Source organism: Anopheles moucheti, chromosome 2 (assembly GCF_943734755.1).
Source record: "Anopheles moucheti chromosome 2, idAnoMoucSN_F20_07, whole genome shotgun sequence".
Lineage (NCBI taxonomy): Eukaryota > Metazoa > Arthropoda > Insecta > Diptera > Culicidae > Anopheles > Anopheles moucheti.
In genome coordinates, this window is record NC_069140.1 from 91,540,895 (window position 1) to 91,562,030 (window position 21,136).

General features: G+C 42.3%; 2 protein-coding genes across 2 annotated transcripts; one reads left to right on the forward strand and one right to left on the reverse strand.

Annotated features, from left to right (window-relative positions):
• Window positions 1–1,986: 1,986 nt before the first annotated feature.
• Window positions 1,987–4,682, reverse strand: LOC128299278 (aldo-keto reductase family 1 member B1-like). The gene is made up of 3 exons (XM_053035186.1): window positions 4,565–4,682; window positions 4,361–4,503; window positions 1,987–4,292 (listed from the first exon to the last, which is right to left on the reverse strand). The coding sequence occupies exons 1-3, from the start codon at window positions 4,637–4,639 to the stop codon at window positions 3,539–3,541; spliced, it is 972 nt and encodes a 323-aa protein (XP_052891146.1). The 5' UTR covers window positions 4,640–4,682; the 3' UTR covers window positions 1,987–3,538.
• A 1,516-nt stretch (window positions 4,683–6,198) lies between these two features.
• Window positions 6,199–12,282, forward strand: LOC128299277 (protein sine oculis). The gene is made up of 4 exons (XM_053035185.1): window positions 6,199–6,688; window positions 9,457–9,636; window positions 9,712–10,543; window positions 11,656–12,282. Exons 1-4 carry the CDS (start codon window positions 6,580–6,582, stop codon window positions 11,783–11,785), a joined length of 1,251 nt encoding a protein of 416 aa, XP_052891145.1. The 5' UTR covers window positions 6,199–6,579; the 3' UTR covers window positions 11,786–12,282.
• The last annotated feature ends 8,854 nt before the right edge of the window (window positions 12,283–21,136 follow it).

Genomic DNA, 21,136 nt, shown 5'->3' on the forward strand with positions numbered 1-21,136 from the left:
TATGTGATATTAACTGCCGATGTAGTTGACTGTATTGCACGCTGAAGGGGAAGCAATGTTATCTCTGGAGGGGAATCAATGTCATCTCTTTTGAAACCTTCTCCCCTGGTGTCAGAAATCGGAAAACAGATGGTTTGTATGGAATTTCGTATCTGTCGAAAATAAGCATGTACAGGCAGTCCCCGAGATACGCGGTACCTCTTATACGCGGATTCGGAGATACGCGGTATTTGGAAATTTAACATATGAGTAAGTTTATAGCAAAAAATCTAAACAAAAAGGTAAAAGTTGGTCACAGTTCCATTTTTGTCACATAAAACATTTCTTTCTAACTTACTTTAACTTAAACTTTCTAAAAATTGAATGATTCGCTGAATAAATAAAGTTCAGAGAAGGAAGTCGACTCTGTGACTTTGAAGTACACACAAAATTGCACCAGGATTCGATTTACGCCGATTTTTCTCGGGTTATAGTGGTCCGCTATAATAGCGTATCTCGGGGACTGCCTGTAATGTTATTTAAAAATATATTAGTCAAGAAATATAGAAAGATGACTTGATACATCACGACGCAGGTAAAAACGTTCTCAATCATATTAATAAATAAAATATATATATATATAAATAAATAAAATATATAAAAAGTCAACATGTATCTAATTACATTACGCACTGTACTGGAATAACTGTTGTTTGTGAGAGACATCTCATCTCGTCAACGATAACGCGCGAGAGCGGAACAGCTGTATTGCTGCACGCTGGAGGAGAATCAATGTTATCTCTGGAGGGAAATCAATGTCATCTCTTTTGAAACATGTTCTCTTGGTGTCAGAAATCGGAAAACAGATGGTTTGTATGGCATTTCGGATCGGCGGAATGGGATTTTGAGAGAGATGAAAGATTCTTTCCATTTGAGCGTTCTCACTTACGCTAGCGATCGTTCTCGTGAGTTTGATAGTATGCGATCTTAATTGCCGATGTAGTTGATTGTATTGCACGCTGGAGGGGAATCAATGTTATCTCTGGAGGGGAATCAATGTCATCTCTTTTGAAACCTTCTTCCCTGGTGTCAGAAATCGGAAAACAGATGGTTTGTATGGAATTTCGGATCGGTGAAATGGGATTTTGAGAGAGATGAAAGATTCTTTCCATTTGAGCGTTCTCACTTACGCTAGCGATCGTTCTCGTGAGTTTGATGGTATGTGATATTAACTGCCGATGTAGTTGATTGTATTGCCCGCTGTAGGGGAAGTAATGTCATCTCTGGAGGGGAATCAATGTTATCTCTGGAGGGGAATCAATGTCATCTCTTTTGAAACCTTCTCCCCTGGTGTCAGAAATCGGAAAACAGATGGTTTGTATGGAATTTCGGATCGGTGGAATGGGATTTTGAGAGAGATGAAAGATTCTTTCCATTTGAGCGTTCTCACTTACGCTATCGATCGTTTCCATGAGTTTGATAGTATGTGATATTAATTGCCGATGTAGTTGACTCTATTGCGAAACATGCTCCCCTGGTGATTTTGCGTGTCGGCCAGGGTGTCGGCAATCTATGTTTTGGAAGCCCCCGGAGCTCGTCTCGCCGCGTTCCCGGTTCGGCGATCAAGTGCGCATATAACATAAACAACCTTAGCTCCTTCAGTTTCAAGATCGTTTTGCAGTGTGGCGTCTTCCGTCCGGTTTGCGGGTTTTTTTTTACAGACTTTAGATTGGAGGGAATCGGATCGCGTTCTGCCGAGCGAAGTGGACCCGTAAAGGGGAAACACTTTACCGGCAATGGTTTGCTCCCACGATAGAGCCCGGGCGTTGAAGTTATGTGCGGATACAACGATCGACATTGGATATACCAGTTTGTTGTGTCTCCACAGCGACGAGTTTCTACGCCAGAGTTTTATAATTACTTGATGCAGGCTTATAAAGTCGTTACACAAGTGCCCTTCAAAATGGTTGAGGGTCCGTTAACCTCTCAGAGATCCCAGTTTTTTTTTTAATTTTATTCAAAACATGTAAGAAATACCTTTTTGTTCACCATATTTATTCGCCCTAAACACATCGCTGTCTGCAAAATTGCAACCAATGCGCTGACCTGTTGCATTTTTCCTTCCTTCGCCGTTACCGCTTTCCCGTGCCTTGTGCATCATTGGTGCCGACCTTCACAGCACAGTGCCAAAGTCATGGTGTTTCATAATTTTAGCACAAACAACAAACAACAATATACCGATCGTGGAAGCAGTGGAACGTTCAATTTCGGTGCACTTGATCGCGTTCCGGAAAGCGATCGGTGACACGGTATTTGAAGGGCAGAGTTCGGTGTTTTTCGCGACGTTTAAAGCGTGTGTCTGTGAGAAGTACAGGTGGAGCACCTGGAAGACAGCGGTAGTTGTCTGCTCAGCAGGGAAAAATCGAAACCAAACGTGTAATGTGAGGCTCGAACAGGGGGCCATTTCGGGACCAAAGAAAAAAAAAACTATCCAGGCTGGATTTTCTGCGTGTGACTGGACAGGGTTTGATGGGGAATCGGGTACGGGGGAAAAAAAGCATTCCATCTACTACTTGGATGTTTATTTAGGGTACGGTTCGTGTAGCGCGCAATAACGTTCGCCTACTGTGCGAAAATTTGACTCCTGTTCTGGCTCCGCATGCAACTACTGGCCCGTCAATAAAGCGGGACGACTTCTTTGCGTGTTCCGTTCTTGGTGGAGTGCGCGTTCCGAATGGCGTTGTCTCCGGTTAACGGGACTTGAAATCCGCCATACGTTGCGCAATTTATCTGAACAAAAAATCCCCCAATTTAACGATTGAGGACAAACGCTGCGTATGGATGAGTCTTTTCCAAGGTGCTTCATACTGCTGAATTACGCATTTGGTAAACGGGCGAGCTGGGTAATATTCCGCCGGCTCCAGGAATCAGGCTGTATCGGGTTAGATCGTTTTTCTTCCTACGGGCACGGTGCCGAGCAGTCTTCCGTTAAGGGGAATAAATAGCCACAGGGAGATGTGGATAGGCCACACCCTTTCCGTACTCAGTCCGGAAACGGGATGGGGCAAACTCGCAAACCCGGAACTATCAGCCATATTGCGCAAGACTGGTTTTTCTTGCCTGCTTTGCATTACTACAAAGCAACGGGACCGGAAAGATGTGAAGAAGTGCTAAAATTATGTTCATTTTCGGGTGGCCTTTCGTGGCGAGATGTGGCTCCTTCCGTTAGCATGACATCTTTCCAGCGTGGAATGTCATGCGACGTCGCCAATCGTGCGTATGAGTTGGATGATAAATCAATGGGAAGAAATATGAGCCGCTGAAATCGTTGAAATTGCCACTTGCCGTTACTCGTGACAGCTAATGGGTTTTTGAGGGCCGAACCCTGACCATCGGGGACGGGACGTAATCAAGTCATACCGTGCGCGTGTTTGAGTGGGATTTATTAACGCACGGCTCCAAAAAAATCATTTATCCTGTTAACAAAGTGTTATGGGCGGATTTAAACAATGCGGCATAAAACACTTCCAAAGGTTGCGACGTTGCGTTGCCGATGGCATTAACGGCGACCTTTGCGAAACTCTTCCTCGAACGGATGATGCGGATGGCCGAAGCTGAACGACTCCGGACAGATGCGCCCATTCCGTTCGAGTGCCGCAAGCCGCTGCATATCTTCGCCATCCAGCTCAAACCCGAAAACGTCGGCATTGGAAGCAATGCGCTGTTTGCTCACGGACTTCGGTATAACCACATTGCCCAGCTGCATCTGGTAGCGTATCAGTACCTGTGCTGGAGATTTGGAGTGTTTTTGGGCGAGCTTTCGTACCGAGGGGTCCTCCATCAGGATGGGGTCGTCCTGTTTAACCCAAGGCCGTGCCGGTGATCCGAGTGGACTGTAGGCCGTTATGGTGATGCCTTGCGCACGACAGAACTCACCCAGCTTTGCCTGGTGCAGATAAGGATGGCACTCGATTTGGTTGGTAACTGGGGCGATTCGTGCCACGTTCAGGATGCGCTGCACTTGGTGGACGTTAAAATTCGACAGTCCTATATTGCGCACTAGACCCGTCTCCACCAGACGTTCCATTGCGGGCCAGGTGTCGACGTAATCAACGTCGGAAAAGTGGACACGTTTGCCATCGGGACGTAGCGGGAATAGTACCTCACCTTCGCGGTATGCTACCGGCCAGTGGATCAGGTACAGGTCGAGATATTTGAGGTTAAGATTGCGCAGCGTCACCTGCAGTGCGCCCTGTACCAGGTCCGGTCGGTGATACGTGTTCCACAGTTTGCTCGTGACGAACAGATCCTCACTAGAACGATAGTGTAAAATTAACGTCCGAGAACTTCAGGATGATGTATTGCTATAAGCCAGACGTACCGTTTGACGTTTCCTTGGGAAATTTTGGCACCAATACCTGCGCCCACTTCATGCTCGTTCTCATACACGTGAGCACAGTCGATGTGGCGATAGCCGACGTCGATTGCATCTTTCACCGCCTGAGTAACCTGCCCCGGAGGTGACTGAAAGGAAAGAAGAAAGAATTAACAAATGTGCTTCACAAAGGAACGGGCTATAATTCACATTCCAAGTGCCGAGACCCAGCACAGGTATGGGAGTTCCGTTTTTGAAGAACACAGTTGGAATTTTCGGTGCCATCGAGAATGGTAAGTTATTTGCAGTTTGATTAACTGAGAGTCTTAACGCGCCGCAGGCTAAAAGACGACTGAGATCCGAACGGTGCATCTGATGCAAATATGGCACAATGCCAAGCTCTGTTGGCACAATCACTGCCAAAATAACATTGGTGACGTATTTATGTATGGCGGACAGCAAGCTATTTAGTGTGTGTTGATAAATTGAAATAAACACAGAATTTTAAATTGTGTACAATCAACACAAGTTTCTATATTTAAATCAATTTTCAAAACAAGCTAAAGGTAAAAAAGATGTTTATACTATATTTTTAAACCTTTTCTTGGAATGTATTGCTTTTCAAAATACTAAATTAAATAACCTACAACGCAGCCATTTTCTTAAAGCTGCTCCAATAAGCGCCCTTCTAGAGTTGACATCGTTCTTGTGATGTATTTCGGAGCAGAAAATTGCAGTTCATTAAAATAATCACACTGGGCGTGTATCACTTTCCAAGTTCGCCCAAGGCTCTAGCCTCTAACCGTATTGTTTTGTTTGCACACCGTTTGCCCCCCCCCCCACCGCAAACGGAATATATTTAGAAAAACTAACAACATTACAGCTGTTTCGTTGGCATCGCTGCCGGATTGATGGAAAAATAATAGCATCATAATTTGTATGATTAAAATTATAAACAAGCTGCTGCACAAAGGGTACTGCACTCGCAAGAATGGAGCTGACGTACAGCATCCTTAAACTGGGCGGAGCTAACACGCAAGCAGTGTCCTTTTGTTTGTACACCGCGTCCGCTTTCGCCATCTCACTCGGGAGTTGCGAAAAAAAAACATTGCACAACATGCGCATCGTGGAAAACATTGTCATTACCATGGTAACCGTTTAACGCACTGTTTTCGCTACAGTGTTTGTTAGGCTGTTGTAGAGTTTGAGTTGGAGCTTTTTATTAGGAATTAGGACACTTTTTGGTGTCTATTATGAAGCTTATTGTATACTTTTTAATAACCATGTAGAAATTTTCTATACTCATTGTGTTTGAAATAATTTCTTTAGTGGTGCCATATATTTTTAAATATTTTGAGAAACACTGAATTTCTATTCCCATCTGCATTCCGCACCATTTTCTTCCTTTATGTCGAACATATTTTATCATTCACTCTTCTTAAGTTCTTGAGCTCTTTTTCTCTCTTTCTCTCTCTCCTCTTCCTCCCTCTCAGGATTTTTCATTCGCACATCAGCAGGCACGTTTATGCTGAGCGACATAAAATTGTTGTAAGCTGAACCGTCACAACTGAAAAGGAACGGACGACAAGGCATGTGCGCAACCGCCGGAAGCGAGACGGAACGATTGGGTTTTGCAGCGGTCAGGAGATTGCAAAAGGAGCGCTCGGTCGGGTTGTGGCCAACCCCTACAGGAGGTGCCTGAATACCGTGTTCTTTATGCGTTTATGAATGAAGAGCCACCGGACGAACCCGGGGTGGAAGAACGGTGAAACGGAAGAAGCGAAGAATCCGTGGACAGGGTAGCATAAGAGTAGCTAACTCCCTTTTTCGTTTTCGGAGGTGCGGTCTTTGGTTCAGTATGCAATTTCGCGTCGATCGGTGCGGTTCCAGCTGTGTGCGGCGGTCACATTGCTCCTGGGTGTTTGATGAATGAATGCACTAATTAGTGTGTGGTGTTAGAATTTTTATACATTACAAAACAGTGTCAGTGAGAGGATGTGATTGATTTGTGGTTAAAAAAAGGATAAAATATATATGAAGTAATATAACAATACAAAAAAGTGTCTGTGAATCAAGAATCAAGTGCTATGCTAAAGTTATTGTGTTAATGATTAATAATGCGAGAAAACAGTTAATGCATAACGTATTAGAAAATAAGTTGTGAAATTTCATTGTGAATTGAGTTGAAAAAAAAAATCTACAGCAAGTGAAGTGCATCAAAAACAATGGATACCTCAGGATTATCCCCATTAGCCGATCTGGACTCTAGCTCCGGTGGCTCGGATGGCGTCGGCGGATTTAACCACGGGCAAAACCTTTACATGTCCCAAGGAGGTGGGTAGAACATAGGGATAATCAGTTGGAATCACTAATACTGATCTTTTCTAATTATTCATTCAATCTAAACCTGCGTTTTTCCTGTCAATAGTTTTTGAAAATTAGTTTGTTGATCAATTGTTTTGTCTTTCTATTTTAGAAGAATTGTAAAATTTCAGTATCCATAGGTTAAGAGTTACTATTTCATGTTCCTGTTTAAAGTGTTATGAGTTTTTATTAAATTTGAACATTATCGTTACCAAATTGTATCAGTTAATTTTTTTTTATGTTCTTTTCGTCTTTAATTATTTCCTTAATTGTTCTAATTTATAATACATACGTATTTCTAGCCAATATTCTGTGATTTAAGTTTTACTATCATGTTTTTCGAAACTTTTCTTTAAATTTAGAAAGTTTTAGTATTTATCAATTAAGTTTTATACTTCAGATTTGAATTCTATTTGTAGTACTTTGTTCAAATTTTCAAAAACCATTACAGTTTGAAAAATTAGAGATTTTACATTACAAGACACTAAATTCTTCAATGCTCTCGATCGACGCTGAAAGATCGTAATTATTTATCAATAAATTGTTAAATAGAAGTTATTTTATTGTCTTCCAACAAGATAATCATCAGTATCATGCCGGTAATTGGTAATATAATAGTGAGATTTTGTCACATTTTTGCCTTCCATCGGCAACGATCTGTCATCACTATTATTCCACTAATTATGTTGCTCTGATTTTCCGCTGCCGTTGCATGTACACGATCGGGCTACGACATTGTACCGCGAGCGCGCGTGTTTGTGTGTGCCACGCTCGTTGATGGTTTTTGTTTTTTGTTTAATGAGTTCTTACTTTGAAATGCGATTCCACGCTAGCGATCGACAGGCATTGCACTACCAGACAGACGAGCGGTCAGAACCGTTCCCGAATGTAAATAAACTAAGAGCGAAAGCGACCCCAGTAGCAGCTTCCACCAGCTTCCAGCGGTGGTACTATGAGAAGCTTAATGTTTATATGGCTGCGAGGAGCACGAGTATGCTAGAGAGAGCATTAAACATACAAAACATACAGTGCGTGCACGTACACGGACGATAGTTGTGCTGTTTTTTTTCCCTTACTAACCCCACAATAAGAAAATCGCCGAGCCACACCGTGATCGCTCCTTTCTTTCTTCCCTGGGGGTGATTGGCGAATTGGTAGCTTTTATGTATTGTTAGTTTATGGAAACCAAACAACCAACACGTGACTAACTTGCGATAAACATTGCCACAATCGGAACAATCGGTCACTTCCGGCGGCAATGCAAACAAATGGCACTGCATGCGTTAGAGGATATCATTTCCGTTGAAACACGATCGAGATGTGGTTGGCGGGTTGATGTTGTAATGCAAAAATGTCTGTCTGTTATTTTTTGCCTTCTTTTAAATTATAACAAACGTTATATTTTGTCAGAACATTCCAGTACAGAACGAATTCCGATACTGTTTTATAAACTTTCCTATCCTAGTATCAAGTGGTGATGGATCATTTAAAGGTAATCAATTAGAATTAGGCTTGCAGAAACATTTTAATGAGTGAGAAAGATACCTAAGAAAGACTGCTAAAGAGTGCAGTGAATAAAAACTTTGTCGTACAGAATCATTTATTTGTTGGGAAAGCAATATTCACTGCTCCGTAAAAGTTTCCTGTACCTTTATTTCCTTTATTTCTGCACCATGTGCACGACCATTTTGTTGATCACCAATCGACCGATGACTAACTGGAGCAGGAAATGGCTTTTTTCAATGAATCTGAGTGTATTATTAAGTAATTGATTAATTACTATTAAGTAATTAATTAATTAAACTGCCAAGTTAATTGTAGATGAAAACATATATCCTTTTTAGATTTATCTACTCTTGTTAATATATGTACTCCATTTATACTTCGCAAAAGTATTCGTATTTCAACTCGTTGATATTTTAGCACTAAATTAAAATTCAAGATTGAAGCAGTTTTCAGTGCGAAATATTTGTTCTACGAATGTGCAGAGATAGGCCTGAAATAGTGTGTGCTTAATGAATCTTTTGAGAAGAATCATTTAGGTGAAGCTTTAGTGAAGAGTCATTCACATCAGGAATCGACTTTCAAAAGAATCCTCCGAGAAGTGGCGGACCATGCCTGTTTGAGGCCTTAATCGAAATGTTAATTGGACCATTTTTTGGCAGCTAAAGGGGGGATAAGCTGTAGGTTATAGGTTATGGATGATTCATGAATCTTTTGAATAGACATTTAGATTCATTCATCCAGCATCATTCACCCAAACACTAGTATGAAATAATTGTTTTTGAGATAAAAAAAGATTCTCGTACTTACCTGCTTATCAACACGTTACATCTGCTTCGGGAGTTCTTCGAAAGGCCAATGATTTAGTTCCGTCTTGTGGCAATCTTGGGCTTTCTGGTAGAAGCATTTGAGCCATAAACTTCAATTCGGGTAGATGCGACAGATACGATCTTATCAGCCAGGTCGTCTAATAACTCCCATCGGTGGCTGGGGAGTCGTTTCAAGCTAGTGAGGTCTTCATATAGCTGATAAGGCTCTAACAGAGCCAATATCGTCCTTTACTGGGTTGTTTATTCAACTATAGGACGCTAAATTCATGTATAAACATAGGAATATACAACGTACAGATGCCTAAAATGATATGAAAAAATATTAATAGGTTAATATGGTTTTAGATTTAAAATGAGAGAACACGAATGAGATATACTCACGTCCAGGTGTCTCGATCTTTACAGCATACCGCGACAACCAAAACCCGATCAAGACGCTCTTTTTCTCGGAAAAGCTGCAAGAGTTCACCGACAAGGAACAGTATCATCAGGACCGAAAATTTCACGAGCACAACTACAACAACCATATGAAAGTCGGACCCCAGGCACAGGTGCAGCACGCGGGCGACATTATTTACTACGCAAGTGAGTGTCGCGAAGTGCGTGGGTTTGGTCCCGTAAACGAGCGAGCTTCAATGTCCTTCCATCGTTTTCTTGCAGGTAAACCCATCAGTGAAGGATCGCCGGGTAGTGTGCTGGTGAACGGGAGCAGCACCAATGGCAGCACCGGAAGCACTGGCAGCACTGGTCTCCTGTCCGTCCCGAACGCTTCCATGGGCGGTGTTGTCGTCTCGAACGGTCTTCCGTCGTGTGGGGCGTTGGCACGGTCAGACAACAACAACAGCTCCTACCTGCAATCGTTGCAACCTCCACCACAACCCCCACAACCCTCCTCGGCAACGGCGGGACATCCGCTTGCCAACGGTACCGGTGAGCTGGAGCGCAAGTGCTTCAGCTTTAGCCCCGATCAGATCCAGTGCATGTGTGAGGCCCTGCAGCAGGAGGGGGATCTGGAGAAGTTGGCCACCTTTCTGTGGAGCTTGTCGCCGACCGATCTGATCAGCGGCAACGAGAGCCTGCTGCGGGCTCGTGCCCTCGTCGCCTACCATCGCGGGCTCTACCACGAGCTGTACGCCGTGCTGGAGTCGCACTTCTTCTCACCGAAGTACCATGGCGATCTACAAGCGCTCTGGTTTAAGGCGCACTATCGCGAGGCGGAAAAGGTCCGGGGCCGTCCGCTCGGTGCGGTCGACAAGTACCGGTTGCGCAAGAAGTACCCGCTGCCGAAAACGATCTGGGACGGCGAGGAGACGGTGTACTGCTTCAAGGAGAAGAGCCGCAACGAGCTGAAGGATTGCTACACCCGCAACCGGTACCCGACGCCGGACGAGAAGAAAACGCTGGCCAAGAAGACGGGCCTCACGCTGACGCAAGTGTCCAACTGGTTCAAGAACCGTCGCCAGCGGGACCGAACGCCCCAGAGCAGTCGACCGTAAGTAACTTGATGCCATCCGGTCCGGAAATGGCAACTGGACAGTTGTTTTTGCGCAAAAACCAAGCCTCTGTTGCATCTTTTTGTCCGTGTCTGGACAACTCGGTCCTTAAAGCAGTAGGTTTGGTAGTTCCCGGAGGTGGACATCATGTGCCCAGTAGGGTTGCAGCGAAGTTTTTCAGGATAAAAGGATCCTAAAACACATGTTTTCACTCTCGGGATCGGGATGCGCTTCGCTGGTCGGCGTTGGACGAACTAATTCCGAAAGGATCGCTTGACGGTTTAGATGATGATGAAGTTTGCCTTTCATGTTCGGCATCCCTTGGGATGCTGTGGGATCGAGGTCCTTGTAGGACAATAAATTATGACGTCAAGGGTTTTTTTTGTGTGTGTTGGTTGCTCATTAACGATGCAGCGTGCCTTTTTCGGTGTGCCTCGAGAATTGCCTGAAAGGGCGTGAAGATATCCTTTCCGAGTTTTTGAATGTTACAACTGGAAGTGGCAGGAGGATTTTATGTTGCATAGCTGTAGGATTTTTTAACAGCCTGGTGCTTGACACTGCGCAGAAGGACTTGTACTCATTAATTGGAAAATATCGAAGCGTCCCGGCATGATGAACGCATGGTTGACTGATTTTAGTGGCTCAGTAACAGTTTAAAAACCGACACCCGAAGACGAAAACATACGATAATGGGTATACCGGTGCGATGTTCTTCGTATCGTTCCAACGGCTTCGTTGATCGGTTTTTTCCGCCGGCGGCATCATATTAGCCGAAATTAAGATGCAAAAGTGCTACCTTTATCCCCAAAATGCACCCTTTGCATCCGAGCGATGCCTAAAGGTGCCGCGCGCCCGGTTCACGCCTAATGGTCGTGCCTAATTATGGTGCAGCTCGGCGGGAGAGATCGCACGTTCGTTGAACTTTTGGGTGGAGCATCTCGCGATGTTGATACCCCGAATTGGATTGATCGTGTGAGAACGGCGATTTTGGCTTTTTAACATTTGAAGATTTTTGATATTACGTTTGGCGAACTTCAAACTTTACCGTGCCACAATCAATCTTTATCGTTCACTTTCTCTCTCAACTCCACTCTCTGCTTCTCGTTTCCAGCGATCTGATGATGTCGGTGCTGCCGGTCACACCGGACCAGATGGACGGTAGCTACCAGCGGCTGTTTAATGTGGCCAATTACGGACCTGCGCACGGTTATCACGCAAATGATATGTACGCGGTGCAGTAGGCAACGGAGACGGTACCAAACCAGCGGGCTCCCGGCACCAGCGTACGGCAGCACTTTTCCGGAAGGCGTTCGCGTGCGCCCATACGAACGGCCGTGCTGTGATCCTTGCGGGCAGCGATTTCGACGCCGGGTGATCACACATTGTGATAGGTTGAATTTTATTCGGCTAGCGTTGTGTTTTGCGTTTGAGGCTTGTTCCCCCCATCTTGGTCTCTCACTTCCGAAGGAACTATCTGTAAATAGCAGGGAAACGAACTTTAAACGACGTGAGGCGTATTGTTTTTTTTAATTTAATGAGAGAACAGTTTCGTCCTCAGCTTTCTAAAAAGAAATACATTTGTAAATAATTTAAATCATTGTTCATATGACGGAGCGACAAACAAAATGCCAGTGAAATGTAAATCATGTAGTAAGGAAGGATAATTGAATAAAACAAGCGAATTGTACAGATGTGAATTGACATTCGTATCGAATAAACAAGAGAAGAACGATATAAAGTAAAACATATTGCATGTAATCTGATTCTACCGGGTGGAATGATGAGAAAATTGAACAATTGTTTGAAAACACTGTTTGCTGTAACTTTTGTTTAAGTTATAAATGGCCATAAATTAATATAAACGTAAGGATTGTTGAAGATATGAAGAAGGCAAAGTGTTCTCTGCTTATAAGTTGAAGCAATCGTCCGAACAGCGAAGAAGTAGTTAGACAAGATGGTTATTGGGCTGTCAGTCAAGACCATTTGCGTTTCACTCGCAGCGACTGAAGGTGCTGGTAGAGAATTACTTTTTTAATGGTTAAGGAAAACTTTTTACAGAAGATCGCCAACCGTTCGCCAACTCAGATGCGATGGTCTGAACATGTAGACTTGATAGCTAAGGTCACTGAAAAGCTTAACTAAATGCTAACATTTTTGTTTGGCTCGCTATAAAACATCGGAGCATTTTTGCTGAAGGCTTCTTAAACGTTAAAGTCAAGCGATTTTGATTGCAATCGAATATCGTTTTTAATAGTCTTTTTGCATTATAATTCAACATCTTTTTTAATAATTTGTTGTTTAATGTTTTTTACGATACTGTTCTCTAACTTATCTACTGCCTACTCACATGACTAATTAAAAATGTTCCAAAACATTTTAAAACATAATCGAAATATTTAAAACTGTTTACTATGCAACAACAAAGCGAAAAAGCGTAAAATCTACATTTTAACAACATTATTAAAAATAATACACAAAAACCGGTAATGATTCAACGGCCAACGCTTACATTTTAAAAAATACCACAGTTGAACTCATGAACCAAGTTGATGAAAAGTTTCAAAGAAGCACGTGTTGAAATATTTCAACGAAATGAAAGAATTCACGTAGCACAGTACAAAATTCAAAAATTGTGCGCTGAATTCTGCTGAAAGTTCAAAATTTGTAAATTCAAAAATTAGTTTATTCAAAAAGCTACTTTGTAAGTGGTTACAAAAAAAGGAAAAATAGTGTATTAAAAAAAAGAACAAATAAAATGATTTAGTTTTTTTTTAAATTCCACATCCGAATACTGGGTGAAGTGATAGGTTAATAAATTTAGTAGAACTATTTCCGCACTTTCTTTAGAAAAGAATATAATATTACTGTTCGATTTTATCGTGAATGGATTTGTGTGCAACCGGACGCTATTTATGCGCCAGCAAGGGAAAAAACACATTAAGACGGGCAAATAATCAGTCCTGTTGCTTCACTGGGGCGGTAACGTTAACGCCTTTCCCGGCGTAGCGATATGCCCCAACAATGCCAACGGCCAGTAGGAAATGAAATCGAAAAACTTATGCTCTGCGTCCGTGTGTGCAGTGGCATTTTTCGAGTTTTTTTCCCTTAACTTTCACCATCCATGTCCCTTTCTTTTCCACGCTCGGGGAAAACACCCTATTGGCTTTACGACCTTTTTTACGGGTATGGCAATATGACGAGGTTGAGAAAAAGGGGCCCACAGCTCTCTTTCTCTCGCTGTTGGGTCCATTCCGTTGGCAAAAACTAAACCAAAATTCAAACCACCAAAACCCGACCGAATGTTTTATTGCCCCAACGGTCGAACGGGGTGGGGAATCGACCCGACCGATTTGGGATGCGAGTGGCTTGAGTACAGTTCCCGGAAGGAAGCAAACCAAATGCACTAAAAGACGGTTTCCGAGTTGTCCGAGTCGGTAGGAATTTTTGGACAATAGGGATAAGTCGCCAAATCGTACTAGCGGTCATCAGACTGATATCGGTCACTTACGGCCGGTATGCTGTCCCATTTCCTCCTTCGCGGCTTACCCAATTCGATTTGGCCTGTCCTGTCCTGTCCAACGGGCGGGCATCGATAATGAACGTTTTAGATGTACATCGGCACATGGCGATGGATCATGACGGTAATGATGATGGAAATGAAAACGGATCCACCTTAATATGGGAAGCAAACCTCTTTATAGCGTCTGTGGAAGGTGACGTTAGAAGTCAACGAGAGCTTTCAAGCGTAAGTGTGCATAAAAAGTGAATAATTAGTGGTCGTTAGTGTGTGTGAAGACAGAAAAGACCGAGCAGATTAGTGAGTGAATAGTTTAGTAGCTCATTCATTTACGACTGAAAGGATTGAAACTGCAGTAAAATGTAACTAAAAATGAATAAATACAAATACAATGTCATTAAAAGTATTTCGTAATTATTGTTGTACTCAAACAATGCCAAAGCACCAGTTAAATCGTTCACGGTCCTAATTTCACACCGACAAAGCATTAATTTTCATTTTAAAAGTGCGGAGATGATTTCAAATATTGAAATGTTTTACATTTTTAAATAACTATATCTTTTTAATTTTTTATCATTGTTGAAGGAAAATCTGTTGAATATTACGGATATGCAAAGTAATGGGTTTTCACTTATATTATAGTGAAGCTAGATAAAAGCCTAGCTCAGCTGTCAGGCTGTCAGGGCGCCTATAAGAGGAACCGCGTATCTCGGCAACTGCCTGTACAGTACATTTTTATCTATTTATTTAATTTTATTTTAATTTATTATTAGGGCAAGTGAAATGCAAAAAACCAGCGAAAATATTAAATAATGTGAAGTATTTTATGCAAATCCAAGAAAACAAACAGTCTTTACCATCCAAAAATTGTTTGTTTTCACAAGCTTACACAAGCAACCGTGTTTTCACCTGTATTGCTGTGGGCAACAATGCTTGAACTCGTTGTGAACTTTACAAAATTTGTTTTGAATTTTTGACTCTGGTTTTTTTTCATTAACATTGTTTTGCACAAAAGGAAAGGTGTACTTTTCCTGCTTCCGGTTCGATAGGTGTTTTGATTATTCTCCAACGGTGGGCATTTTCTTTCCTTTTGCGAGTGGCAAGCGGAACCGAGTTTACTGTAGTTTTAATTAAATTTGTGCTTCTTACCTGTTTCTTCCTTTTCGCTGAATGGTGTGCCTTTAATTATGAATCCTTTTTTTAACGGCTTTTTTCGTCGCCAGTGCTTTGTCGTTTGAGACGGTCCTGGAAAACCCTCGCCCTGGAAGAGGAAGAAGACGAACAATTAGAACTCGGAGCAAAAAGTTCCAACAGGAACAGGAGACCGGCTTTGTTTGGGTATACCTTTTTCTTCGTATTGTACAAAGCTGCCATTAGAATTATGCTTCCAGAGCGGAGGCCATGTTTGTCCATCGCTGGTGTGCTTTGATTTGACAGTTGAACGATATCTCTGGCCGGTGGGTCGAGCGCTTCTAAAGCAGTGAGAGGATAAATCACTCTTTCGCTTGGAAGTATTTATCTTTGCAAAAGCTGAGGTTTTGTTCGCAAGAAAACTGCATCGAGCTCAATGGAAAGGATTCAATGGATTTCTTTGTCATCGGTGCACGAGAATCTTCGTTCCACCGGAAAGCCGCACTTGGTCCGTCATTTAAAAGCAGCCCCCTAAAAAAAAAAAACAAATAAAATGATGAAAAATGGAATAGCGCTGGAAATTTGGCACCTTCACCGTGAGCCACACGTAGAATAAGGCTCATAAGGGTTGTATGATAAATTTCACTGCTGGTGCATCCCGAATCCCGCATATAATCTCTTCTCGATGCTTTTGCGTTCATCCTTTGGCCGCGCAGAAACGTGTGCAGCAGTGGCGCGGGTGGCAACCGTTTTTATTGGTGGATGGATTCCATTAAATCAGTGCACGGAAGATTGGAACCGATTACGTGAAATCGATACAAATCGGGGGGGATCTTTTCTGGCGATTGCATGCAGCCAAGCCACAACCTTGAACGATGGGTGCGCTGTGGGATTGTTTTTTTGTGTTGCTGTTGCTTTTATTATTTTGCTCATAGATTAATGCTTTCACGATGATCTATTCGAGTGGAGAAGCGAACTGACGCTACGTGAAAATCCGTGCAGCTTTTTTCGACGCCGCACACATTGGTGTGGTAATAAAATTTATATCAGATTATTTTGTCTGGTCTTTTTTTTGTGTTCTATCTTGAATTTTGACACTCAGTAGTATACTTTTAAGCCCATAAAATAACGTCTTGCGGGTAAGAGTTTGCCGAATTGTGATCGGTGATTTACGATTCACCCCGTAATTATCTGGATTTGTTAAACATTTACTGCTGCACGGCTCGTAAAGCACGGTGAAGTGTAAGGATTGGCAATTATCGTAAGATTGATTAGCGATAGGCGGCGGAAGTCAAGCGAAGGAAGTAGCCGGGAAGCAGCAGGAATAAAATAATCAATAAAAAATAACAGCTGGGGCGTAAAATGTTAACATCTGTTTTATCCTCCGACAGGCACACAGGCACAGGTGAGTTGGGATGGGACAAATAATTCATGACCCTCTTTTTAACTGCCCATCCAGAAGGAATGATAACAAAAGCTGAACAGATAAGGAAAATTATGGCATTTCTTCATTACGGAAGTGTTGGTTGTAATGTAGATCCAACTTTCGCGTTACAGCTGTCTTTTAGTATTACGATTGAGTAGTTACGATCATGATGGTTTATCCGTGCTACTCACACAAATGACAGTTCTATTCCGCACTTTGACATATCCATTCCAAAATACGATGACGGTTCGAATAGTAAGTGAGGCAATATGTTCCAGATTTCTTTTGCAAATCATAAGAAAGAAAGTAGAATCATTAAAAGTATTATTTTAAATAACAAAATGTAACGGCTTTTGGAGAGTATTACAAATAAAAAAATTAATACCATATACAAAATTACACGAAATACCAAACATTTTGTGAATCGCGTATCTCGAAAGTCGCGTAACTCGGGAATGGCTGTATACAAAATTACTAAACAATAAATCCAGATGTATAAATCCGGATAGACGGCGTTTCACTGTATGTTTAAATCGTCATTTTACGTTAACTTGAAAAAATAAGTAATCTTTATAGCATTTTAAAGTAATAGTACCTTAAATTTTGAGTATGCATAAAAATACACCATTCAAACTTGAGCAATAATTTGGTGCAATAACATTTGTAACAGTCAAACATATTATAAAACCATTATCTGTGTACTGTGCAACCATATGTTCCAACTAAGTCGACTATCCTGTGAGCATGGTATGGTGAGCAAAATTGTGATCCTACCCAAACGCGCCTGGTTCGGTATGTTTTTCTTCTTCAAAGCTGCAAAGCTCGAATGTGTCTCCGGTTCCGTTCCGAACGGTGCAATTTTACAGTACAGCATCACACAGCGATACCACTTCCGTCGATTGGCCTGTCGTTGTTTCTGTCAGCCGTGGGAAGGATGCGGTTGACTTGGATTGGAATGCATATTGGTGCACACTTGCACAGGCATCACTGCGCATTCGAAACCGCTACTTGCGAACCGTTCGAATCGCAGCAACACTAAAGGTTGAACAGTATTTCCGTTCTGTGGTGATGAGCGCTTGGTTGAGGTTTGTTCGTTATGGCGCAGTTTCCGTCGTCGACAGCAGCAGGGTGCATTATTATTTGTCAATTTTGCTTCCTGCCCGCGCGTGTGTTGGATTGCTTCGTTAGAGTGCTCCTTCGCTTATTTCCGCAGTTTCGAAGGATCAAGGTATTTCGCTTGTGAAATGTGAATACTAAAAGAAGCGTTCGCGTACGAAAAGAGAGGATAGAGATGTAGGTTTGTTCGGTAGAGACATATAAAAGAGGGAGATAGTAAAAAAGATATAAATCAGGACATCTTAAGCGCGGAGCTTTGGAGTACTTCCGGTGCGGAGTTATTGCACAATTCAGAAAATCTATCTGCATCTATCTACAATCTGTAAATTTAATTTACTGTTGAGAATACTTAACGTTATTCTACTCAAACTTGAAAGTCATTCTACAATGTCATTCAAAACCCAAAACAAACATATAGAAAATCAAAACAATTATTATAATACAATAACTGTCAAAAGTGACATGTAGTAGTAGACAGATTGACAGAACAAATGAAGATGTGCATATGGTCACTAGAAGCTAGTTCCTAAAACAAAAAGAGGTAATTCAACATTAAGTACTCAAGCATGCAGAGTTACTAAGTGACGGCTTTTAATCGGGGATTTTCTACACATGCCGGAGAATTATCTCGCAGGGAAGAAGGGAGATAAGTTTTAGAGCAATTAACAGGAATTATAAATGACTTACGTAATGATGTTTGACTTACCTACTGCACCTACTGGACACCGAATTTCTGTGGAATGTAAAAATAAACGATAGTTAATTAAATGTTTTAAAAAATGTTAGAAGCTTAAAGTTAAACAATTTCTTAGTACTAAATAGGACTAAAAAATAAAGCAAAAGTAGTTAAGCTATCATTAAGTGATAATAAATTGTGTAAAGAACTCCTGACGAACATTTCAAATGAAATGTTTAACAGATTTTCAATCTGTCTGACTGTCAATCTGTCTCAAGCTGACCTTCAGGTTAAAGAAGTATTGCAAAGTGCCTCCTCTTAATTCAACGAATATACTGCTTCAACTGTGAGAGCAACTCTTAACTTTCTAAAGAGTTTCTCATTAAATCTGGTAGCTGAAACGAATGATTTTAATGGGGGTTTTATGTGTATGAACTAACATAAAATAAAACCAAATACTACAATTTCATAGTGTCCTGTTAAAGTTTTAGATAGTGTGAGCTTGTTGATCATTGGTTGAATGTAACGCTTCCATCCAACCTTTCCTACGTATTCGTCTAACATACCCGCCTTTACAAAGACGTGTGTGCGCTGTATCCGTTGCTGATACACCCGATGAAGTCTTCACTATCGCTCCACTCCCGGAAGCATCCGCTCCAGTTGGAATCCATTTTATTGTTGGCGTTCGTAAAAAAAAAAAAACCTAACGGATAATGTCCGTTCCTGACCGTCGTGCATTTGCAGCACTGTCGAAGAGTTTAAGTTCACCAGCGCGTACCACGTTCCCGTCTTGACAGCGAATCGCCCCGATTACGACACCAGTGTCGGTGCGAGCAGCAAACAACTATGTCGTCTCGCAGTTTATAGCGCTATCCGCTGGTGGGGTTTGGGACGCGATCGGTACGATAAGGCGGAAAGAAATGTCCAACATAATGAGAGCATCCGAGGAAAACGAGAGTCTCGGCGTCGGTGTGCACTACTTTCGCTACCGGGTTGTCCTGGGCGTTCCCTTTATCGAAATGGTTCCATTATCGGAACGCTGTTTATCGAATGATCATCTTCCTGTGCAAGCGTGCCCCGTGCAGCGTGTGTCCGTGCGTTCGTTGCTAGCACACTGTTGTCGTCAGCCACCCTCCCCTTGCACGTTTATAACCTTTGGCATATTTTTCATTCCTTTTTCCATCCCTCAACTCTGCTAGATTGTTTCACATCTAGCGCAACGGTTCGATGACGTCTCAATTCGATTTTCGGTAGCATTTCTACTGGCAACACCCGACCCGACGGTATGAGCTAACAGCAGCGTAGAAACTTGTGCGATTCACTTCCCTTTGTTCGGTTGTTGGTTTTTCGATGCGGAAATGCTACGGTGTATCACATTGTTTCGCAACTTCAGGATGCTTTTTCCGTCCGAAAGGTGACCATCGACTGATAACGTAAAACAGTGATTCTTCGCAGTAGCTTATCTGCGGAAACGGGTCATATCCAGTAAGGGGGTTTCGGTTCCTAAAAAGAGATGTTTAATAAAAGTAGTTAAATAAATAAGGGAAATCACAAGGACAAAGACACATTGGCACGTGTCCCCACTGCACGGTGTGCAACCTTACCGGTTTGATAGCACTTGACTCGAACCATTGTCAGGACACGGCAAGAACGTCCCACTAAGGGCTTTGTCATCAATCCGTGTGCCGTAGACAATTTTCATGGTCAATCTCCGGGCCCGAAAAGAACGCCAACGGTCCACCTCTCAATCCCTCATCGACTTTAAGACACTTTCAATTGATTGGCTCATAAATCTTCACCACCACGCTGCTCTGCGGACGGAAGGAAGTAAGACGATGAAAACATTGCCACGCGCAACCAAAACGCCGTGGGTTCACGTGGCCCATCCTTTTTCGGCTAACTGGCTAACGACGTCGTTGATTCTAGTGGATTGGAGTTTGACAGCCGGGTACGGGTACGGAATTGATTGGGACGCTGGTTGTCTGTGAGGTGATGAAATTAATTCCAAAACACACCATTCATCCTAGGCAGCGTTTTCACACGAGTCGCCCCCGTTCGAACTCGACTCGAGTGCCACGTTCGGCCAAGCCGGAGAAGGGCTAAAGGGCTATTGGTTTTTTTTCTATTTGTCTCCCTCTTGTCATCACCCAAGGCGAGCGAGTTCGCTTTGGAGACGTCAAAAAAGGGAAAACGTTGCTTTGGAGTTTAAATTTGAAGGTCATTAGCGGACTTGAGAAACAGCAGCCGTCCTTGCGCAGCTACCATGGGGAAGGAAAATTAATCGTTTTGTGCAGCAGAACGCAAATTCAATGTCACGCGCTCATTGAAAGCGGCAGTGGCGAAAAATGAAGGAGCGAAAAATAAAGATTTTCACAAGTCAAACGAGTAACAAAAAGAAGAAAAAAACGTTATATTTTGTCGTGAGCGTAATTTAATTGGTTTGCCGGTACGATACGAATGCTGGAGGGGGCGACTGGGGGTCGGTTAGGCTGGTAATAAATTATCTTCGTTTGAATGAGAGATTTTCGGCTTTTAATGGAAAACGATTTTAAAGCCGGAATGATAATGGAAAGTGAATGTTAACGAGTCAGCACATTGTGCTTTGGTGGTGTATAAAGCTTTTAAAGTAATTTTCTCTACAGAATCGTACAGTTGATTGATGAAGGTTATATTGATTTGTTGTTGCAACAAATCAAGCATTAATTATATCGTTTTTTAGATAATTT

Coding starts and splice junctions, on each gene's coding strand:
- LOC128299277 (XM_053035185.1), top strand. CDS start 6,580: ATGGATACCTCAGGATTATCCCCATTAGCCGATCTGGACTCTAGCTCC. Junction 6,689..9,456: donor CCTTTACATGTCCCAAGGAG/GTGGGTAGAACA, acceptor CGATCTTTACAG/CATACCGCGACAACCAAAAC. Junction 10,544..11,655: donor ACGCCCCAGAGCAGTCGACC/GTAAGTAACTTG, acceptor TCTCGTTTCCAG/CGATCTGATGATGTCGGTGC.
- LOC128299278 (XM_053035186.1), bottom strand. CDS start 4,639: ATGGCACCGAAAATTCCAACTGTGTTCTTCAAAAACGGAACTCCCATA. Junction 4,504..4,564: donor TGGGTCTCGGCACTTGGAAT/GTGAATTATAGC, acceptor CTTTCCTTTCAG/TCACCTCCGGGGCAGGTTAC. Junction 4,293..4,360: donor TCCCAAGGAAACGTCAAACG/GTACGTCTGGCT, acceptor CTATCGTTCTAG/TGAGGATCTGTTCGTCACGA.